Source organism: Myotis yumanensis, unplaced genomic scaffold, assembly GCF_028538775.1.
Source record: "Myotis yumanensis isolate MYYU_CA2020_CCGP unplaced genomic scaffold, mMyoYum1.0.hap1 SCAF_4, whole genome shotgun sequence".
NCBI classification, from domain to species: domain Eukaryota; kingdom Metazoa; phylum Chordata; class Mammalia; order Chiroptera; family Vespertilionidae; genus Myotis; species Myotis yumanensis.
In genome coordinates, this window is record NW_027223755.1 from 39,928,077 (window position 1) to 39,949,897 (window position 21,821).

Consider the following 21,821-nt stretch of genomic DNA (forward strand, 5'->3'; position numbering starts at 1 on the left):
TTATTAGACACGCTGGTCGTCACCCCAGACTGACTGAGCCAGAACGTGCATTTTAACAAGATCCCCAGGTGGTATAGGCACTTTAAGTTTGAGTTTAAAAAGCTCCACCTCTCATTAAGATTGTCCCTTCCCACAGGGCAGGGATGCGGCTGTGAAATCTTGAGTCTGCTCCTCTGGGCTATGTCTAGCACAGTGGGTGCATGGCCAGTGCTGGTGTGAGTCCCCACTCTGGTCGCCCTAAAGCAGCACCAGTGGGGGCAGCTGGAAGGGCTTTCCTCCCCTGGGGCTTTGATCTAACCATCGCCAGAAGAGCAGCCACAGAGGAGTTACAGTTAGACTTGAGATCCCAGGCACAGAGAGACAGCAGCAGCAGGTGGTGTTTTGCCTCTGACCTTGTGTGTGTGGCACAGGACAGGACAGCTTCCGTGAACACGGCCACAGGGCTCTGCTCATCTGGCTGCATGGGGCCCTGATGATGCAGGCCGCGCCGGTCAGGCACCTGTACGAAGAGCTGGTCCGCTCAGGTTTCCAAGAACTAGCTGGTGAGTGACAGTTTTCAATAGACATGCACTCCTGGTCCCTTGAAATGTTAGGGAACCGTTGGCAGAGACACTGCCCTGAACAGCAACGGTCCCAGCTTGGGATTCACTGGGGCCCAGTCAGCATAGGCAGCTTCTTTGGTGAGTGACTCAATGAGTCCTTGTTCTGTTTTTTTCAGTCCTCAGTGTTAAGTGGGCATTTGAAAAAGTACAGGAGTATTTTTGTCTATGTGTGTGGGTAGAGGGGGATGAAGGGGGGGGGGAGAATAGGGGAGGTGACAGGGGGACAGGAACGCTGAACTAGGTCATAAGGATAGTTCTCCACAACCAAGAATTGTCTCGCTCCAGACGCTACTTGGCCCCTGTTGGGATACGGCAAGTTAGTGCATTTGAAAATGTCACCTCCAGGTTGAAAGAAAAGAGCAGGCAGCCTGTTGCTTTGCCAGCTGAGGTTAGTGCTAAAAATTACTCTGCCAAAGATTATCTTGTTAGGGAAGATGCTTTGAAAACTTATCAATAAATTAGGTGGTGTTATAACTTACATGTAATCATAACCATTCATGCAAAATATAGCAACATCTGCCATTTTTTTTTTTTCATGAAGCTGAGACCATACTTCCACAAATCAGACACCTGATCCAATATTGAGTTTCAAGTATAAGGAATAGTGCCTGGACGATGCCTACTTTCCATGACATTGTCCTCATAGCACTGGGCAAGTGTATCCATAAGAACTCCCAGGGAGTGACTAGAGTAGGGGTGGGCAAACTTTTTGACTCGAGGGCCACAATGGGTTCTTAAACTGGACCGGAGGGCCGGAACAAAAGCATGGATGGAGTGTTTGTGTGAACTAATATAAATTCAAAGTAAACATCATTACATAAAAGGGTACGGTCTTTTTTTTTTTTTTTTTTTTAGTTTTATTCATTTCAAACAGGCCGGATCCGGCCCGCGGGCCGTAGTTTGCCCACGGCTGGACTAGAGGCATGTTCTGAAGGGATGCAGGGCATGGGCTCTGAACTTCATGTCTGCACGCCAATGCTAACAAGCTGTGTGACCTTGAGACGTTCTGTAACCTCGCTGTGCCAGTGTTCTCATTTATTAACTAGGAAAAAAGGCATCTGGCGAAGGGCTGTTGTGGGATTAAGTGTGTAATAGTGCCTGGCACATAGTAAGTGCTTAATAAATGTTAGCCATTAATAATAAATGTCATGCTATTTTTTTCCAGAAAAGATCCGGCAATTCAAAAGTGAAACTAACTTAAAGCCCAAGAAATGTAGCTTCATAAATGCCTAGAGAAATTGTATGTAAGTGATTTTCCACTCAGCATCCAGTCCTTTGAAGTTCAGCTCTTTAATGCCATGAAGTCCCGCTAGCAGGATTGATTTTCAGCTATGAGGATAGTGGAAATAGATCCCTAACAGATGAAAAAGTGGTATTCTACTTCCCAACCACTGAACTGAAAAGTCAAAAAACACTTTGGCTTTTGCTTAAGGCAAGTTGTATGATTTTCCCATTTCTGTCATTTGATGTAACATATGTGATAGCATGATTTTGTACCCTCATGTTTTAGAAAAATATGATGGTGGGAGCAGCAGCATGGCATATAGGAAAACCGGGGATTTTAAGATACACGTGGTTTTGAGTAGTGATTGTGCCACTTTTTAATTATGAAACTTTGGGCATTTTAATATTCCAATTTCCAAATCTCCAGTTTCCTCTATAAAAATGGAAGAAATACCTGCCATAGCAGTTTGGTGAGGATGAAGGGAGAATGCCTGTAGCCTCATGCCCATAGTATTGACCTCGTTAACTATTATTTCTCTTGTGAGTGAAACTGGCTTCGGAAATTATAGTCACTGTTAGCTTTAAATAACACATATTGTAGTGTGTATGGAAAGGCCAGAAGTATATATACCAATATATTTTTTTTTATCTCTTGGTGATTTAATTATAGGTGACTTTATTTTCTTTGTACTTCTTGGTACTTTCCAATTTTTTCCACAGTGAACATGTATTATTTTTGTAATCTGAGAAAGTTATTAAACATGAAATCAAGTACCAATTTATGTCAGTTTATATGCACCTATTCATTATAATTTAAGACTCTCCATTCTCAAATTCTGACTCTAGGTCTGTAAGGCCAGAAATAATATCAATCCAGTTATTCTATCATGAATTTATAGTTCTACATCTTTGGCCCACTTAATGTTATGTTTAGAACAGTTAATATGTTCACATGATTCCCAAGTTTTAACAAAGGTGTTCAGTGAAAAGTCTTGTCTCCATCTGTTCTTCAGTCTGGCCAGTTTCTACTGACCTTGCTACTCCTCTTCCCGTCCCCGCGCCCCCCCCCCCCCCCCCCCCCCCCGCCGCCCCAAATCTGGGCAACTTCTTTATAGAAAAATATGAATACATACTTTATAATAATATAAAGTGTTTTAATTGTTGAATTTACGTTAACTTAGGCTAACACTAACTACTTGATGCTTTATACCATATAGCTTCCAGAACTTAAAATTTAAAAAGATTTATGATATTACAGTATTCATAATATTGACTTCAGTTTGTCCACATGATTATGGCTTGCACACTGAAAACTGCTCCTAATTGTAATTGAGGTTCTTCAAAAAGCGGAGCCTGAAGCCCGTTTACATGCCACTGCTTCTTTCAGGAATGCAAACTCAAGGGAGCAGGAGTGAAGGAAAAGGGGTGATATGGCGACAGAGGGAGAGCCTAGACCAGGATCAATTACCATATTGGCCACCACTTGGTACCAAGCACAAGTTATTTGACCTTGAGGGTACTCTTCCAAGAGATGAGAGATGGGATGGCTATGCATAGCGGGGAGCAAGGAAGACTTGATCTGTATACCACAATGGGTGTTAATTCAGGGCTTCATGAGTGGACTGCAAATGGAGCCTGTCTGTCCCTCATGACTGGACTGGGAGGGATGGAAGTCCTCGGGGAGAGGAAGAGGGTAAGGAGATTGCCCTCTGTATAGGCAGCAGATGAGGTGCTGTTGGTTTGTGTTTGTTGTAACCCATGAGCTGTTTGCCACAGTAGGAGCTGGGCCAGAACCCAGAACAAGTTTGGCATAAGATGGATCTAATACTCTTTAAGACATGGCCAGATAGTTCAAATAATTCAGAAAAGCCCTGATTTGCCCCTTTAGAAAATGGGATATCTGATGTCGTTAACAATGTAAGGACATAAGAAAAACTGTTTCCTGCAACACAATTAGAGCATAGAACTAGGTCATGTTCAAAATGGAAGAGGCTTCAGAGTATTAAATCTACCCACTCCTGTTAACAATATGGAAATTGAAGCCCTAGAAAGATACTTCAGAATCTACTCATGTTTTATGCACCCATAAGTACTTTAACCCAGGCAGCCAGCAATGAACCATTAGAAGCCTGGTTCTGTACTGCTTGGTCAGTTTTGCCCAGATGGTTTCTTCCTATTGGCCAGCATTGAAAAGTCTCTACTCAGGCTTGGAAGATTTGCCGAGTTGCCCAGGGCTACACCACTCCAGGACACTGGATGTTTAGAGAGAACAATATGGATTCCAAACTGAGGTTTCCAAAGAGGCAAGGAAGAACATCAGAAATAGGATCATTCTAATAGAAAATTTTCTTTTGATGTTTCTGTAACTGTGTTTTTGTGCTGGTAAATTTTTTTCCTTTTAACATCAAAAATTATTCATAGGTGTTGCCATTTCCCCCTTTCTTTAATTGCTGGACTACTAGAAAATGAAGACAAATACATTACAGTCACAAAAAACTCTGTGATAAAAATATCAGTACTCTTGGTCTTTATCTTTTTCACTTAAAAATACCTTAGTTTCTATTAGTTTTAATAATTTTTAAAATAAACTTCTCTTAGAAGTTTACTTAGGAACCTTGGAAATGATTCAGCTTTGTGGAATAATGTAGAAAAAACAGGATTTATATACTTTGATGCTATAATCAGCCACAGGCTGAGCCTATTGAAAAATACAGTCCAGATTTTTAATTTAAAAAAGTTTTACTTAATTGCTTAAATTAAAAAAATAACATTAAAATAATCCTACATATTATTTTACAAAGGATGGTGTGGCTTGAAAAAGTCTCTTATAATTCTGAAAAGGTGAACATGATGTATCCATGATGTTCTAAAAATATGGAAAAATTTGAAACTAAAGACTTCTAATCCTTGGTAAAACCAGAGCACTTAAAAGATCTTAATATGAACGTATACATTTCAGTCAACCACTTTGATGGAATGAACGCTTGTGAGAGACTGGGTGTGAGTTGATCTGGTTCCGAGAGATCTGGAAGCTGAGGTAGTACTTTCAGGATGAATAGTCCGGGGGTATTTTGTTGCAGCAGCTTGAGGAATGGTTTGCTGAAAAGATAAAAATCTTTTTAAATAATCCTATAAAATTACACATATTAAATATCATTTTATCATTTATAATTTAACCCAACATTTGTTAAGTGTCAAGCAATGAATTGAAGTAGTGGTTACAACAAGTTGTGGTCCTTTTCCATAAGAAACCCACAGCCAATTAGACTGATGTGCTCAATACCCGTAATTTATGCGAGAGGAGCACAGAGTGAGCCATGGGAGCATTCATTTCTCAAGGAGGACTCAACTGGATGGAATCTTATGCTTAGAGAGGCGAACTGCAGAAAGGGACTTTGTGGTGTCTGGAAGAAGGGTCCTACCCCACAAGCCCTCCACTGGGATATGTGGAGTCCAGTCCTGGGGAACATGTAAGGAATCCAGTCTGGTCCTTGCTGCAAACCAGCATAAAGCAGGTCTGTCATATTTCACCTGGGAACTGACTACACCTTTTATGGTGACACACAAGGAGGACTTCTCAGAGGCCTGGTGCTCCCTTCACATGGACCACAACTTTCTAAAGAAAGAAATAAGTAGAGACTAGGGACACATGTTGAGGGGAGGACATGCACACTGCCTCCGAGCTCAGAGGAACATCTTAGACAGGAGCACTGATGCATTAAAGTCGGGACACATCTGCCTTCATCTATACATGCAGATGTTCAAGTTCGTATTATGTACATGAGTTCACATTACATGTATACATCTGTGTAATATGTACACATGTAAGGCTTTCCTGTATTATACCCAATACAGCTTCTCAGTAGGCCACAGTGGGATTTGTTATGCAGATGAGTTCTCAGTTCATGTCACTGACTAGCAGATGTAGGTTCTGATTAGGGTCTCCCACTTAGAAAAGCCATCTCTAAAATACTTGAAGTAAAATTATATATATTTGATCAAAACATTCACTATGCATTTCAAAAGCTCTATGATACAGATATGCAGGTCTTCATTTTAGATTCTGCTTTAAGAATAAGAGCTCCTCTTTAAGGAAATGGAAAAATAACCTCCTTAAATATTTTTATACTATATGTTTCTTTGTATATAAATTAACTGGGTAATCATAACAAATGGGAGATATTCTTGCCACTACTATGAAATTTTAGTTGCTAACCACCTAATCTGACCCTGTCAAAAGAGGTATTTTTCTTTGGGGGGGATTGGCAAGAGGAACTGTAGAAATAGATTCACGTTACCATGGGTATCATGATCTACAAAATCCAGTAGAGAATAAAGTAGCACCAGAAGCAAGCAATTAACCAGCAGATGGGGCTAAAGTGTCAGAGACCTGATTACTGGTTTATTAGTAATAACTTTCTGGTAGTTCTGGATCTTGATTCTTGGGAAAAATGAAAAATTGTAGAGAGGCTCGCCATCATGTCTGTCACATATCCAAGTCAGGTAACAATGGGAGCAGTTGTGGCTTTCTTATTCATGGCCAATTATTGGAGAAGCACTGCACATGCAAAGGGCAGCTTGTGAGATAAACTCAGAAACGGGTTAAAAGTCTTTAGTTCCTTATTTTTCTGTAAAATATGAATTTCTATTGTTAATCTAAAAACAAAGGCTAAATTAAAAATAAACATGTGTAGTCTCTTTAAAGCCTTCACCTTTTTAAAAAAAATTATTTTGTGTTTTTTACTGCTGTTATTTTTCTCCATTGATTTTTAGAGAGAGTGGAAGGGAAGGGGAGAGAGAGAGAAACATCGATGTGAGAGACATTGATTGGTTGCCTCCTGTACATGCCCCAACCAGGGCTGGCAATTGAACCTGCAACCAGGTACGTGCCCTTGACCCGGAGTCGAACCTGAGACCTTTCAGGCCTTGGGCCAATGCTCTAACCACTGAACATACTGGTCAAGGTGAGAGAAATCTCTTTGAAAATCAATCCTGTTTCTCTTTGGGAATATGTTCTTGTTACTTTTTTGTTGTTGTTGTTCTTGTTACTTTTAAAAATTAAACTTTTTGAGGTAATTCTTGAGTACAAGAAATAACGCAGAGGTATTCCTGTATTCTTTTTAAAAAATATATATATTTTTATTGATTTCAGAGAGGGAGAGGGAGAGAGAGATTAAAACAGCAATGATGAGAGAGCATCATTGATTGGCTGCCTCCTGCACACCCCCTACGGGGGATTGAGCCTGCAACCCGGGCATGTGCCCTTGACTAGAATCAAACCTGGGACCCTTCAGTCTGCAGGCCAAGGCTCTATCCATTGAGCCAAACCAGATAGGGCTCCTGTATCCTTTTCTAGCAATTTTTATTTGCTTTTGGTTTTACAGTTTACAAAGTGACTTTCTACAACATTATCTCACTTAATCCTGAATTCTGACAATAAACCATAAGAGCTAAGTACTCTTTGACTCCCATTTTACACAAGAGAAAAAGAAGGTTCAACTATTTTCCTTGTTTTATATATGATCACAAAGGCAATATGTAGCATAATTGGGGCACTAACCTGTTGTGTTTTTTTTTGCTTAAATTCCATGGAGGTACCAACTTTTTTCCAAACTAGAAATATGATGACAATTGTATTGAAAAAGAGGAAGAATTTATTTTTATTTATTTATTTATTTATTTAAAATATGGAACGCTTCACGAATTTGCGTGTCATCCTTGCGCAGGGGCCATGCTAATCTTCTCTGTATCATTCCAATTTTAGTATATGTGCTGCCGAAGCGAGCACAAGGGGAAGAAGAATTTAAAATAAGGAGCAAAAATTTAAAAAAATTATAAAAGTAGGGAAGTATTTCTTGTAATAAAAACCTGTTACATGAACAGCTAGTTAATAGGCTAACAGTTTTTGCCTCTTTTTTAAATGAATGAGAAATCATTTCTATATTTTATCCTTCTGGCCACTGACACACTGTGTTTCTTTTTGTATTTGATAATTTTTACACTGTTGAGAAGAAATAATGTTTCTGAAATTAATTTCTTAAAAGAGGAAAGGCAGATTCAGACGCATGTGTAATAAGCATAGAAAGACAAAATAGTAAAAGGCAGAATAAGAACCAGTCATCATGAATGTTGATCTTCTCCTCAGCATGTCATTTAAGTGTTTATTGGTCTATAAATTTCAGGACATAGATTTTGACAAAAGGTCAAAATGTGCACTCACCACTGTGACTGGATGATGTTTTTCCACAACAACTGAACTCATGGGAGGAGAAACTCCCATTATAGATAAACTGCTACTAATTCTGCTTTTTGAAGCAAAATCAGATCTCCCTGTGATCCGGGCTGTAATTGTTCTTCCAGCTTTCTGTTGTGCAGATGTCACAACTCTGGGTACATACTAAAAGAGCAAAGAAATATTTAGTTGGTAGAAAATCCATGGCAAAATTATAGTACTTTTGGTTCTATAACTTATGAAGAAAATACATAGGCACTTAAAATAATTGTATATTCAATTAACTTTAACATGAAAAAAATAAAAACTTAAAACATGGAAAAAAATAAAAACTTCAAACAATGAGACAAAAATCACAACATAAAACTGAGCACTGCAGAGCATCCCTTTAACTTTGGTATGCCAACTATTTTATAGGACTTCACCAACTTTAAAAAAAACTGTTTTTTAGAAATACTTATAAATTTATAGGAAGTTATAAAGACAATGTAGAGAGAGCCTGTGTATTCTGCACCCAGTTTCTGGAAATGATTACATTTTACATAATTATGACATCAAAACCAGGAGGCTGACATTGGTATAATGCCTGGGTATAGATCTATATCACTTTACTAGTGACCCAGTGCACGGATTCGTGCATTGAAAGGAAATTAATTAGAAGAAATATTTTAATATTGTTATTTGCCCTTTCTCTATAATAAAAGTGTCAACCAAATTCACGATCGACAATCACAGATCGAAACACATACGTGCGACTGGTGCCAGTGAGAGCTTTATATGTATTGTGCATGCATGAGTCAACTTAGCCTTTTATATATATAGAATAAACTTGCTTAATTAGACCTGCTTTCTGATTTAGCTAAACTTTTTCCAGCCCAGTGAAGCACCCCAGTTTCTCTTTCAGGTAATTGTCAGCAACACAGCAGTAAATATCAACATGAAGCAGATTATTATTGTAGATCACACAGGGAGAACAAAGGGTAAAATATTTAACTGTAGCAGTGTTTGACTATATTCTGCACAGTGAGAAAACTTGAAGTCATTTTCAACGTCCACCATTTCTTACTTCTTTTCAGTTGGGTCAAGTTTCTAAACTTTCTAAATCTCTGTTTTCCGGCTAATGAAAAGAAAATAGGGTTCTACCATGTCTCGTATCTACCTACTCCAGGACTTCTGTGAGGATCAAATGAGATGAGGCACGGGAAAATGCTTAACAAACATTTGGTTAAACTGTAAAATGTTTGCACCTGGATATAAAGCAAGTCAGGTTCCTGGGCTGAAGAAACTGCAAGGTTAGTTGCTAGGGAGAGGAAGCCGGGCGTTGTTACATGATGTCATTACCCGGCACCCACAGCGACCATTTCCGGGCCGGGCTGGGCTGTGGGCCGCATTTTGTGCCATGGGGTCTTGGCAGTATTGGCTGTGATTTGGTGGGGTGTTGCTCCGGTGTGGTGGTGGGGCCTGTGTCCCACTTGGGGGAAGCTGAGTGTTGGTTTGTCGGCGCCAGGTCCGTGATGCTGTTTATTTTTAAATGGCCAGTGCGCGTCGTAGCAGCCCCTGGTGGTCAGTGCGCATCATAGTTACCAGTCGGATGGTCAGATGGACACTTAGGCTTTTATATCTATAGATTACATGTGTAGATTTGGCAATGAAGACAAAGAACTATTCCATCACCATAAAGATGTACCTCATGCTACCCTTTAGTCATATCCATCCCTCTGCCCCCACTACTCCTAACCCCTGGCAACCATTCATCTGTTTTATGAACTCTTTTGTTCTTATGCATAATTAATATCATTATTACAAATACTTTTGTGTCCTACCTTTTTTCTTATTGATTTCTTAGTATACTTTTTTCCCACGAATAGAGAATTGCTACAATTTTGAGAGATTTTAATACCAACAAACTAGTTTATCTAATTATCTCAGTTCTTTTACTAGTATATATAGCAAATTTTTGTGGAAATGGACTCCTTTTCTTTTAAGAGTTATTTCTACAGAATATATTGCAAAAAAATGCAATGATCAGATCCTAAAGTAATGGTAGCTTTTATAGATTTTGTTGCTTACTGCTGGATAAAAGGCATGTATAAAAAAATTATATTTATATCAGGGGTAATACATATGTGTACTCATTTCCCCCCACTGTCAACTAATTACATTAGCTGGGCAAAAACAAAAAGAATAATAAAAGAAAGAGAACTGACATATTCTACTTTTGTTACTGTCTCCTCAGGCAAGTTACTCTCTCTAAGCCTCAATTTCCTCATTTATAAAATGGGAAAGCAGCACCAACTGCCTAATGATACCCTTTCATTTTCATTCAGATGAAGAGAAAGTGAGAAGACACACTTTACTAAATAGCTTAAAAATCAAACTAAAATCCCTTAATTATTCCAAATGGAGTTAGAAAAAGTTAAGTGCCATCTATTGTCCAACCTCATGAACTGCAATATATTTGCTTGTATAACTTGCCAAATGTTTTTTGAAAATTGTTTCCCACCATGAAATTCTTACATTTTATTTAACACTAGAGGCCTGGTGCACAAAATTTGTGCATGAGGGGTAGGGAGGGGAGGGTGTCTCTCAGCCTGGCCTGCACCCTCTTGCAATCCGGGACCCCTAGGGGGATTCTGACTGCCAGTTTAGGCCCGATCCCGCAGGGATTCCCACGGGCCTAAACCGGCAGTCAGACATCCCTCTCGCAATTCAGGAACGCTGGCTCCTAACTGCTTGCCTGCCTGCCTGCCTGATTGCCCCTAACCATGTTGCCTGCCTGCATGATTGCCCCTAACCACTCTGCCTGCCTGACTGATTGCCCCTAACTACTCTGCCTGCCTGCCCGATCACCCCTAACCACTCTGCCTGCCTGCTCGATCACCCCTAACCACTCTGCCTGCCTGCCTGATTGCCCCTAACCACTCTGCCTGCCTGCCCGATCACCCCTAACCACTCTGCCTGCCTGCCCAATCACCCCTAACCACTCTGCCTGCCTGATTGCCCCTAACCAGTCGTCTGCTTGCCTGATCACTCCTAACTGCTCGCCTGCCTGCCTAATCACCCCTAACCGCCTCTGCCTCACCCCCCTGCTGCAGCTTCGTCCGGAAGGACGTCCAGAATGACGTCCAGCTGTCGTCTAATTAGCATATTACACTTTTATTATTATAGAAGATATTGAGGACATGCGCAGAAAGGAAAGAATTTTACAAATGAAGATATTATTTCACTAGAATGGTAATCCTCCTTTCTCCAGTTATTTGTTTTCCCAAATCTGTACAGTTTACTTTCTGCACACACCTTCCTTTAGCTACTGGAAGTACTGAGGAAGACTGGAAAAAGTTTTGAATGTTCACAGGAAGCTTCTGTGATTAAAGTGGAAAGATCACCAGGCCTGGATCACAAGTCTTCTTTTCCTGTTCCTGACAATGATGGTTTCACATTAGGTAAGCTATCTAACTAATATACAGGGTCGGGCCTAAGTAGGTTTACAGTGTGGAATATGTGAAAAAGTTTATTCTTGTATTATTATTAATTAATTATTGTATTATTTTCCATACGAACAACTGTAAATCCTACTTTTGTTATTATGGTTCTTTTTAAAACCAAGAAAGACACATTGAGGTGAATCTGACTATTATAATTATATATGGACAAAATTTGTATTACACTTAGATTGGTTTACTTGTGATTCTCCTCTCACCCTAGCCCTAAAGGTTGTCCTTGTGTGAATGAAATTGAATGTGCACCTGTTTCAGAAAAGTAGGATGTAGTTGGAGGGATGGAGAAGAGCTGTCTACACAATACATATTGTGTTTTCAAGTTTCAGAGACTTAAAATTATCTCAGGTGATCCAATTGTTTTCAAAAATCAGTAACAAAAAGGGTGGTAAGTACACTTATTCAGTTTTTCCTATGCATTTTCAGATTTATATATAAATGCAGATTATAAATGGTGTAGTCATATTTTAAGAAGGGAATTTTGAAAAATCTAGTTCTTTTGTGTATTATCTGAATATGCAACATGAATGAGAAACCAGAAATTTAAATAAACACTGTTTATTTAAATGAGATCATCTGTATAGGATCACATTTCAAATTTCAAGTTTTAAAAAACTTCTTTGAATCAAGAGAAAATATGATAAATAGCAGATCTCAAATTACTTTCCCCTAAAGTTAATAGTTCCTAAAAGGCAGAAGTGAAGTCAGCTGGAATACTGAAGATGACCAATTGTCTGGTTGACTCTGTGCAGTGGCACCCTCTGATGGCCTGCGAGGGGGACTGTCAGACCTAAAACCTATTCTGCCATCATCTTTCCTCTCAGGTGGGGAAGAAGAGGGAGACAAGTAAATCAAAACCACTGAGACCTTCACAGAACTACACATGCCTGTGTGCCAAGTTAGAGGAGGGAAGAGAAAAGTGTAAAAAGAAAAAAAGCCCTACAGAGGTGAGTCTGATAAGTCTGACTTGTATCCCTATACCTTTCTCTCTTGAGAGACACCGAAAAGTACAGGTTTAACACCAAGAGGCGGAGGAGTCAGAACCATGCTGTGCTCTGTCTGTACCTCTTCCACATTAATAGCAAGATCAATTCTACTTCCGGTCAATTCTCACACAATTACTCCATCCCCAGACAATGCTCTCCCCCTCTAAGCACTTCTCTAATGGTGACTCTAGGAAAAACTGCTCCTATCTTCATTCTAATTATGAATTAAACATTAAGATCTAATCACATCAAGATGGAGTTACTACAGAGTTGTAGTGTTAATGATAATGTCTATCCAGGAAAAGGGAAGGCTGTAGTTGAACAGAAAATATACAAAAGAGCCATTAACCTACTAAATCCTTGAACATACCCATGAGTTTTCTTCAAAATTAAAAACAAAGAAAACCAAACCAACTCTAAAATCTACTTTTCCTGAATAGTTTTTGAAAAATGTAAAATGAAAAAGTTATTTTTGTTCAATTATCACTACTGTAGTAGAACTTTCTACAGAACTTACAAATTAATGTTTTACTTACTTTGTGTATGAAATATTTTCTATGACTTGGCCTAAAGGCTTTTTTATCCATGAGAAAGTATGTTCTGAGTTCAGAATATCCAACATGCCCACAAGTTGGGAACCCTTTCCTAACCCCGGCACCTGCGTGCCCTGCACTGACCGTTTCTCCTGACGCAGTGGGAGCCGTGGACCCTGCACCAAGAGGAGCAGACACACAGGAGGCGGAAGCAGTCCCCGCAGAGGTGATGGACGTGGCAGAGGGAAAGGCAGCAGTGCTGGCCACTCCCATGGCTGCTGCTGCTGAGGACGGTGCTGGGGCGGCTCCTGAGGGTATCGGAGCCGAAGGATCCAGATGAACAGGACCATACTCTTCCTTCTTACTATTTGTGAAGTCTAGCCGTAAAAATCACAAGTTATTTCCATTTACATTCTTCCGAGTTAAGATTACTTTTGTCTCCCAACAATTTTAATATATAATAGCTACAAATTTGTACAGAAATGTGTACAATTTTGTCATATATTCTATACATGTTTAGTTAATAGTTTGTCACTGTTAACTGATTAATGTCAGCATTAACTACTGAAGACTTCAAATCACTTCCTTCAACTTGTGAAAGCAAATGAATGATTTGCTCTTACTTAAAAGAAAAAGATAAATTCTGTACTCAGGTGGGACCTCACAACCATTAAAATAATAAGGTCACACTGAGGATTTATGTCCTTTTGTGTTAATTTATGCAACGATCCTGATAAATGTCCTGATATTTAGATCTTTAGAATAATTTTGTGATATCAACATACCCTCTCATTTCCTTCCACTGCTCCTCTCCTAACAAAAATAGTGTATTTTTATTGATTTTTCAGCAAATAAATAATAAATCAATAAGTAAATCTTGACACTGTAAAAGAAATGAGCTCTTGCAGGTGGATTATTTGAGTCATGAATTAAGAGCATATTTGCACACTTAACTGATTTTAGTGACACACATATAGTAACTTTCTCTTAAAACTGAACCTTAACCTTAGATCAAAGGAGTGAATAACCTCATTTTCTAGAGAAGCTAGGACTAACGGTCCTATTTTATTTTGTTAATCCTCACCCAAGGATATATTTCCACTGAATTTTTTTTATTTTTTTAGGGAGAGTGGAAGAGAGAGGGAAAGACATAAACATCAATGTGAGAAAAACACATTGACTGGTTGCCTCCTGCATGAGCCCCGACCAGGGCCCGGGCCAGGAGGTGCCAACAACGAAGGTACACGCCTTTAAGTGGAATTGAACCTGGGACCTTTTGGTCCGCAGGCAACACTATCTACTGAGCCAAACCGGGCAGGGCATCTAAGGGTTCTGTTTTAGATTTTTTCCATCCCAATATTAGAATTTGGTTAAAATTTCTACTTAAAACCATATTTTTGTGATACCAAAGAAAGGGTGAGGGTTTTCAGAATGTCTGAATGGAGTATGTAACCCTATGTTTAAATAGTTTTCTGTGTTGTCCTCTTTCCATCTAGAAATACAGGCTTTTGTGTAAGTCCTTTTCTTATACTAAATTTATATAAAAAATATAAACTTTGATTAACAAAGTTTAATGAGGACTATATTGCATGTATCCTTTGAAATCATTTGATGAAAGGGGCTAATTCAATATAAAATACTGCTTTTGCTTTGAAATCAACACATACACATACTGAGTTTTAACATGCTTTTGATAGAAAGTGATTCTGACTATCTGTTTTTAGGTGGGTGGCAGACTTCATATCAGATGTGGGACCAGTACACAGGTCAGGTCTGGCCAAGGGGCTCCCTGAAAGAGAGACAGATGACCCAGTCTCCCTTACCTGGGTGGAGTATGCAGTTTGTAAGTATTAATAATTATCCTTGCTTTAACTGGGATAAATTTTTTCAATTGTTAAGTATTTTTCTACTCTTCCTAAAATTGCTTTGAAAATTGGCAGGTATAATTTTAAAGGCCATTTTTATTGTCACACTTTGCCTTCTCTTTTTAAAATATATTTTTATTGATTTCAGAGAGGAAGGAAGAGGGAGATAGAAACAGCAACGATGAAAGAAAATCATTGATTGGCTGCCTCCTACACGCCCCCCATGGGGGATCCAGCCCACAACCTGGGCATGTGCCCCGCCCGACCGGGAATTGAACCGTGACCTCCTGATTCATGGGTCGATGCTCAACCACTGAGTCACTATGGCCAGGCACTTTGCCTTCTTCATAGAAACTTCTAACTTACAATCTATAAGATTTAGGATATTGCACAACATGAGATACACTGCAGATGATAGCAAAAAATCAGGACAAATAAAAAGAAAATCAAATACTAGTTTTTTTCTAACAAGACAGATACAATAGGAACATTGCATTATTAAAAACTACATTTAAAAAAGCAATTGTTTTAAGGGAAGAAAGGGGGCTAGTTCTAATTTTTTTCTTGTGAGAACTAATAGCTGTTATTAAAATGCCACAAAACCTAAATATCACAGAGCAAATCCAGCATTAGATCACAGTGAACTTTGCCTTTGGTAGCTCCCCCAGCTTACTGTGTCTTATTATTCCTGGTATCTTTATCCCTCAAACATAGCACAAGGCCACTCAAAACCATTGGGTTCCCAGAACTTGGCTCTAGCTGCAGAAGATGGTGGATGTAAAAGCAACAGGAGCAAAACAAATCATGTTGGGTAATTATCAGAATACATTTTCTTCAAATCCTGTTATGGATGTTTGCCTGTAGGAGACATAGCTGTATTCAAATTTAAAATTTAAGATGATCAATTTATAAAGGTGGCAAAACATTCTGTCCTAAGTCAATTCATGTGCATAAGTATGTTATGAAAAACAGATTTCTTGTAATTAAATGCAAGAAGTTCTAATGTGGAACCTAATATCTCTTCTGAGTAGATAATTAAATTCTTCAATTTAATACATATAACTTGCTAATAATTATAACTAAAAGCAGACTAGTCTATTATTGGGGGTGGTGAGTTTGTTTTCAGCATTGATACTCAATTAAAAGGCCATTTATTAGAGAAATTAAGCACACTTTGGGGTATCAGCAAGATAAACTATTTAGCCTTGATAATCTATAATTCTGTGTTTCTAACCTACATATGGGCCATACACCCCAACTGTTTCAGAGAGAAAACCATTTGCTTTAATTCACTGTCACCCACAACATGCACAGTTTATATAATAAAAGTTTGTTGATGTTTTAAAATGAAACACAGAGAAGTTATTCACTGGAATGAAATCATGTTAATGACGTTACAAAATGAAACTGCCTCATGGGTAAGTTAACCATGAGTCTTGGATAGGATTTACTATCAGGGAATACTGCAAAATGTTCGTGTTTCACATGAAACATGGGAGGCTGACTTGAATGAATTAAGACTAGAGTAATGTCCAGCTGGCATGGCTTAGTGGTTGAGCGTCAACCTATGAACCAGGAGATCACGGTTCGATTCCAGGTCAGGGTATATGCCCGGGTTGCAGGCTTGATCCCCAGTGTGGGGCATGCAGAAGATAGTTGATCAACGATTTTTCTCTCATCGATGTTTCTATCTCTCTCTCTCTCTCCCTTCCTCTCTGAAATCAATAAAAAAATATATTTTTAAAAAGCCACTGTAAAATAAAAAATACTGTAGCATGTAAGATGATAGTTATGCTATAATTACTACAGTCTTTTTAAAAAGTGTATTTCAAAAGAATCTATTAAGCTAAATAAGGTAAAAAAGGTTTATATTATCCTGTTTGTTCAGAGAAGAAAACCAAAGCCCAATAAGGAAACTAGGCCTCATTGCAAATTGGTGGCAAAGGACTCTTGACATGTGCTCTTCCAAGCCATGTTCATGAAACTGACACAAACAACTCAGATTCGAGCCAATACATGGATTTTTCTTTTTTTTAAAAAATTAAATCTTTATTGTTCAGATTATTACAGTTGTTCCTCTTTTTTCCCCCCATAGCTCTCCTCCACCCAGTTCTCACCCCACCCTCTGCCCTTACCCCTCCCACTGTCCTCATCCATAGGTGTATGATTTTTGTCCAGTCTCTTCCTGCATCCCCCACACCCCTTTCTCCCCAAGAACTGTCAGTCCACTCCCTTTCTATGCCCCTGGTTCTATTATATTCACCAGTTTACTCTGTTCATCAGATGTTTTATTCACTTGATTTTTAGATTCACTTGTTGATAGATGTGTATTTGCTGTTCATAATTTTTATCGTTACTTTTTTCTTCTTCCTCTTCTTAAAGAATACCCTTCAGCATTTCATATAATACTGGTTTGGTGGTGATGAACTCCTTTAGCTTTTTCTTATCTGTGAAGCTCTTTATCTGACCTTCAATTCTGAATGATAGCTTTGCTGGGTAAAGTAATCTTGGTTGTAGGTTCTTGGTATTCATCACTTTGAATATTTCTTGCCACTTCCTTCTGGCCTGCATAGTTTCTGTTGAGAAATCAGCTGACAGTCGTATGGGTACTCCCTTGTAGGTAACTGACTGTTTTTCTCTTGCTGCTTTTAAGATTCTCTCTTTGTCTTTTGCCCTTGGCATTTTAATTATGATGTGTCTTGGTGTGGTCCTCTTTGGATTCCTTTTGTTTGGGGTTCTCTGCGCATCCTGGACTTGTAAGTCTATTTCTTTCACCAGGTAGGGGAAGTTTTCTGTCATTATTTCTTCAAATAGGTTTTCAATATCTTGCTCTCTCTCTTCTTCTGGCACCCCTATAATTCGGATGTTGGTGCACTTGAAGTTGTCCCAGAGGCTCCTTACACTATCTTCATATTTTTGGATTCTTTTTGCTTTTCTGGTTGGGTATTTTTGCTTCTTCGTATTTCAAATCTTTGACTTGATTCTTGGGATCCTCTTGTCTGCTGTTGGATCTCTGTATATTATTCTTTATTTCAGTCAGTGTATGCTTAATTTCTAGTTGGTCTTTTTTCATAGCCTCCAGGGTCTCACTAAATTTATCGGTGGTTTCTAGAAAATCCTTGAAAAACCTTATAACCGTGGTTTTGAACTTTATATCCAGTAGTTTGCTTTCCTCCATTTCTGTCATTTGTGACCTGTTTCTTTGTCTCCGCATTTTTTATGCTTCCCTGTGTTGATAGAGTGGCTTTGTGTGCTAGGTGTCCTACAGGGCCCAGTGGCTCAGCCTCCCCAATTACCTGAGGTGGACACGATTGGTGCATCCCTTTGTGGGCTTTGTGCACAGTCTTGTTTGTTTTTGTTTTTTTTTAATATATTTTATTGATCTTTTACAGAGAGGAAGGGAGATGGATAGAGAGCTAGAAACATCAATGAGAGAGACACATCGATCAGCTGCCTCCTGCACAGCCCCCATTGGGGATGTGCCCGCAACCGAGGTACATGCTCTTGGCTGGAATCGAACCTGGGACCCTTCAGTCTGCAAGCCAACGCTCTATCCACTGAGCCAAACCAGTCAGGGTGTCTTGTTGTAGTTAAGCCTTGATTGTTGTTGGTATCACTGGGAGGAATTGACCTCCAGGCCAATTGGCTGTGAGAATCAGCTGTGTCTGCAGTGGGAGAACTGCTGTGCTGAAGACACCCTTATGGGGCAAGACTTGCTTCAGTGGGGCTTTGGTGCTCACTGAGTCTGCCCTCTGAGTGTGTCCCTTATGGATCTGAGGAGTTGTAATCTGGATGGTCCCACTCTGACCACTGGGTACACTGGCTCTTGGATCTAAGGAGGTGCTAATTTAGCCTCTGCCTGAGGCTACCCAGCAGGAGCTACAAAGAGATCTGCAGATTCCCCTTCCTTGTTTGGGGTTTGGAGGTGCCCAGATGAGGCCCAGCTGTGAAGCAATGCAAGCTGCTGTGGGACCTTGGGCCTTCTCTTGGAAGTTCTGGGTCTGTCTGGCCCAGCTACCGTTTGTTAGGTAATTTTCAGATTGCAAAGGGCCAGGGCATTCATATGCAAAAGCCTCTGCCGCAGCTTGGGTGGGGCAGGGTCTCAGGGAATCAACAGGGCAGAGCAAGCAGCTATGGCTGATCCTCAGCCCTGCCCTAAGAGGCCCTGAGTCTCAGTGTCCTGGTAATCGCTGCAAGCACCTCTGAGAGAAAGCTGCCCTAGAGTTCCGAGTTCTGCCTGCTGCCAGTCCAGTTTCTCCCCGTATGAGTCTGGGTCCCCAGAGACTTCCCGGAACTGGAGTTCAGAGCAGTCGGGGGCTTGTGACTCCCTCCTGATTCAAAAAGACAGCCGCATCCTCAGTTGCCAGCCCTTGCCGCGTGCGCCTCCGTACCTCTGCACTTTACTTCCGCACCTCCTCTGAGTCTCAGTGTGCTTTTCTCTTTCCTTCTAGTTGTAGAATTTCCACTCAGCCAGCCTTCCTGTAGTTCTGGATGATGTCCGTTTTGTCTTTTAGTTGTATTTTTGAAGTGGTTGTGGGAGGCAGCAATTTCCGGTGTTTACCTATGCCGCCATCTTGGTTTCTCCTTCCCTTGAAATAATTTTCTAATTTTTTATTTCTATAGACAGATCTATATTTATAACTTTTGGAAATGAGTTTTAATTGTGGTTTCTCTTAAATTGGAAAACAAGCAATTTTTAAAAATGGAAAACCATGACTAGATAAGAAATATTTAATCAACAAAATAGTCCAAGGAAACTAGCTACTTAGGAAAAGATAAAAATAGAAATTTTGCACTTAAAGGCATTATACAGTCAAAGCATTGTTGTAACTCTGAGCCTATATACTTAAGAGTTTAAGTAACCCTGAGTAGTGAATTTTCATGATAGATTTAAAACTGGATATGATACTATGAAGTTAAAAATATAGTGCCTGGCCCCAGCTGGTTTTGCTCAGTGGATAGAGCGTCGGCCTGTAGGCTCAAGGGTCCCGGGTTCAATTCCAGTCAAGGGCACATGCCTGGGTTGCAGGCCCGATCCCCAGTAGGGGGCATGCAGGAGGCAGCCAATTAATGATTCTCCCTCTCCCTTCTCTGAAATTAATTAAAAAAATACATATATATTAAAAATAAAATACAGTACTTGGATGAGACGTATCTGTTGCAGAAAATTAGTACTATAGACCACACTAATTACTGAAATCTCAAATTCTTTTTGAAAGTAGGCAGAAACTCTTAAGTAAAACACTAACCTGCATCATTTCTGTTTTGAAACATTGTCATGGCTTCAAGGTTTAATGCACACACCCCCCGCATGAAAGCTTTCTTCATGGAATCTTCAAAGTGCTCTTTTTCATGTTGCATTCTTTGGATCTCAGCTTTTGCATTTTCCAAAGCTCCAGATAACTAAAATAAGGTGAATTTTTTTTAAAAAGGGTTGTAATACAAGGAAGGATATTATTTATTGTTAAAAAGTAGACTTACACTGTGAAGTATTTTTAGGTGAAATACAGGTACTAAAAACACTTTGCCACATGCCTCTTCTGCTATGTGTCTCACTTTATTTTAAACGGTGCATCTTACTTTTAGTGTCTTTCAACAAACCATTTCCATTTCTAATTATAAAGTCAAGGTTCAAACAAGGGGAATTGTATACCAGTCCCACTGAAGGTTGCTGATGTGTTTTAATTATACAAAAAGATATACCATTTCTTACCATAAATCTTTTATGTAGAATATTAAACAAAATACATTAAGAGCCACAGACAGCCCTCACTCTTTTAGGAAAAAAAATAACTAAGTGCCTGTAATATTAACAGCATTTTAAAAAACTAAATGATACTATAGAATTTAAAGTGCAAAGTGATATTAGTTGCAACACATTTTTCCATAGACGAAATCTAAAGGAACTCCATTTTTTGCATGTCATTTTCAATTGCAGAAAATTGTTTGTATTATGATACTGATTTTTAACAGTAAGAACTTTGTACTATAATAATGAAATATTTTTTCCTTTTAGTATTTTATTTCAAGAGGCCTACTGCATTCTTCAATAGTTTTTATTTCATTTTGAGTCTCAAATGTTTTCCCATGGAAACGTTAATTTTATTATTAGAAGTCAATGGGAAAATAATTCCAATTTGTATCCAACTGCTTTAAATCAACCTTATATGAATAAAGTTTATTTAAATTAACAAGAGGATAAACATTTTTGGTTTTGGTCTCTATTCTTGGCTAAATAAAAGCCAAAAGAAGTATAAGAAAGCATGCTTTAAGAGATATAAGGATCTATGAGTGATTTACATTGTCAAGACACATGTACACACAAGAGTTCCAATGTAAGTTTGGAGGCCAGAGTTATAACTTTTAAAGAATAAATAAGTCTGTAAATCTGACTCATTAGTGTTGTTCTTCCCCAAATAGTCACATAGTCTCATTTGAAGATACACTGCATTAAATGGGTCACTCTGCCTAACTATAATGTAACAGTGAGTGATGCTACCCATCTTGTTTATTTCTACTAAAGGAAAGTAAAAACAAATTAAAAAATAGAAGTTTTACCACAGCAACTTTGTTTTCATAATCATTGGAAATTTGGACACAAACTTCTTCAGCTCTTGCTTGACAAGCTCGCTCCATCACGTCCTTCCACTTCTTTTGCACCGTAGAATGCCAGCCTATCCACACTTTCTTCAGTAAATTTCTCTGGAAGTACTGGTCAGCTAGTTTCCCTTCATAAGCCTAAAGGAAAGTATTATACCCTTAAAACACAGTGCACTGGTAAATACACTGGCAGTAATAAAAAGAAACCTAACACAGTGGTGAGCAGTGTACATACATGATTTAATCCTGTGTAGTTACTCTTATGTGCATAGAGGAGAACAG

The 21,821-nt window shown here is 39.0% G+C and overlaps 2 protein-coding genes and 1 non-coding gene across 4 annotated transcripts in view; 1 reads left to right on the top strand and 2 right to left on the bottom strand.

Moving 5' to 3' along the window:
• Nucleotides 1-1,835, top strand: part of ANKDD1B (ankyrin repeat and death domain containing 1B) — a 42,667-nt gene extending 40,832 nt beyond the window's left edge. The window contains 2 exon segments of the mRNA XM_070411705.1: nucleotides 411-542; nucleotides 1,768-1,835. Of these exon segments, the coding sequence (XP_070267806.1) occupies nucleotides 411-542; nucleotides 1,768-1,835 (200 nt within the window).
• A 1,153-nt stretch (nucleotides 1,836-2,988) lies between these two features.
• The window catches only part of POC5 (POC5 centriolar protein), a 37,530-nt gene continuing 18,697 nt past the window's right edge, over nucleotides 2,989-21,821 (bottom strand). For both annotated transcript variants that reach the window (XM_070412208.1, XM_070412207.1), the window contains exons 8-12: nucleotides 21,498-21,677; nucleotides 20,189-20,342; nucleotides 13,219-13,451; nucleotides 8,047-8,223; nucleotides 2,989-4,925 (exon numbers count right to left, since the gene is read on the bottom strand). In XM_070412208.1, coding sequence (XP_070268309.1) covers nucleotides 4,782-4,925; nucleotides 8,047-8,223; nucleotides 13,219-13,451; nucleotides 20,189-20,342; nucleotides 21,498-21,677 — 888 coding nt within the window. In that variant the 3' untranslated portion in view covers nucleotides 2,989-4,781. The remainder of the gene's footprint in view (nucleotides 4,926-8,046; nucleotides 8,224-13,218; nucleotides 13,452-20,188; nucleotides 20,343-21,497; nucleotides 21,678-21,821) is intronic.
• On the bottom strand, nucleotides 7,508-7,614 carry LOC139009716 (U6 spliceosomal RNA). The gene has a single exon (XR_011471418.1). It is a non-coding gene; the product is annotated as a U6 spliceosomal RNA (small nuclear RNA).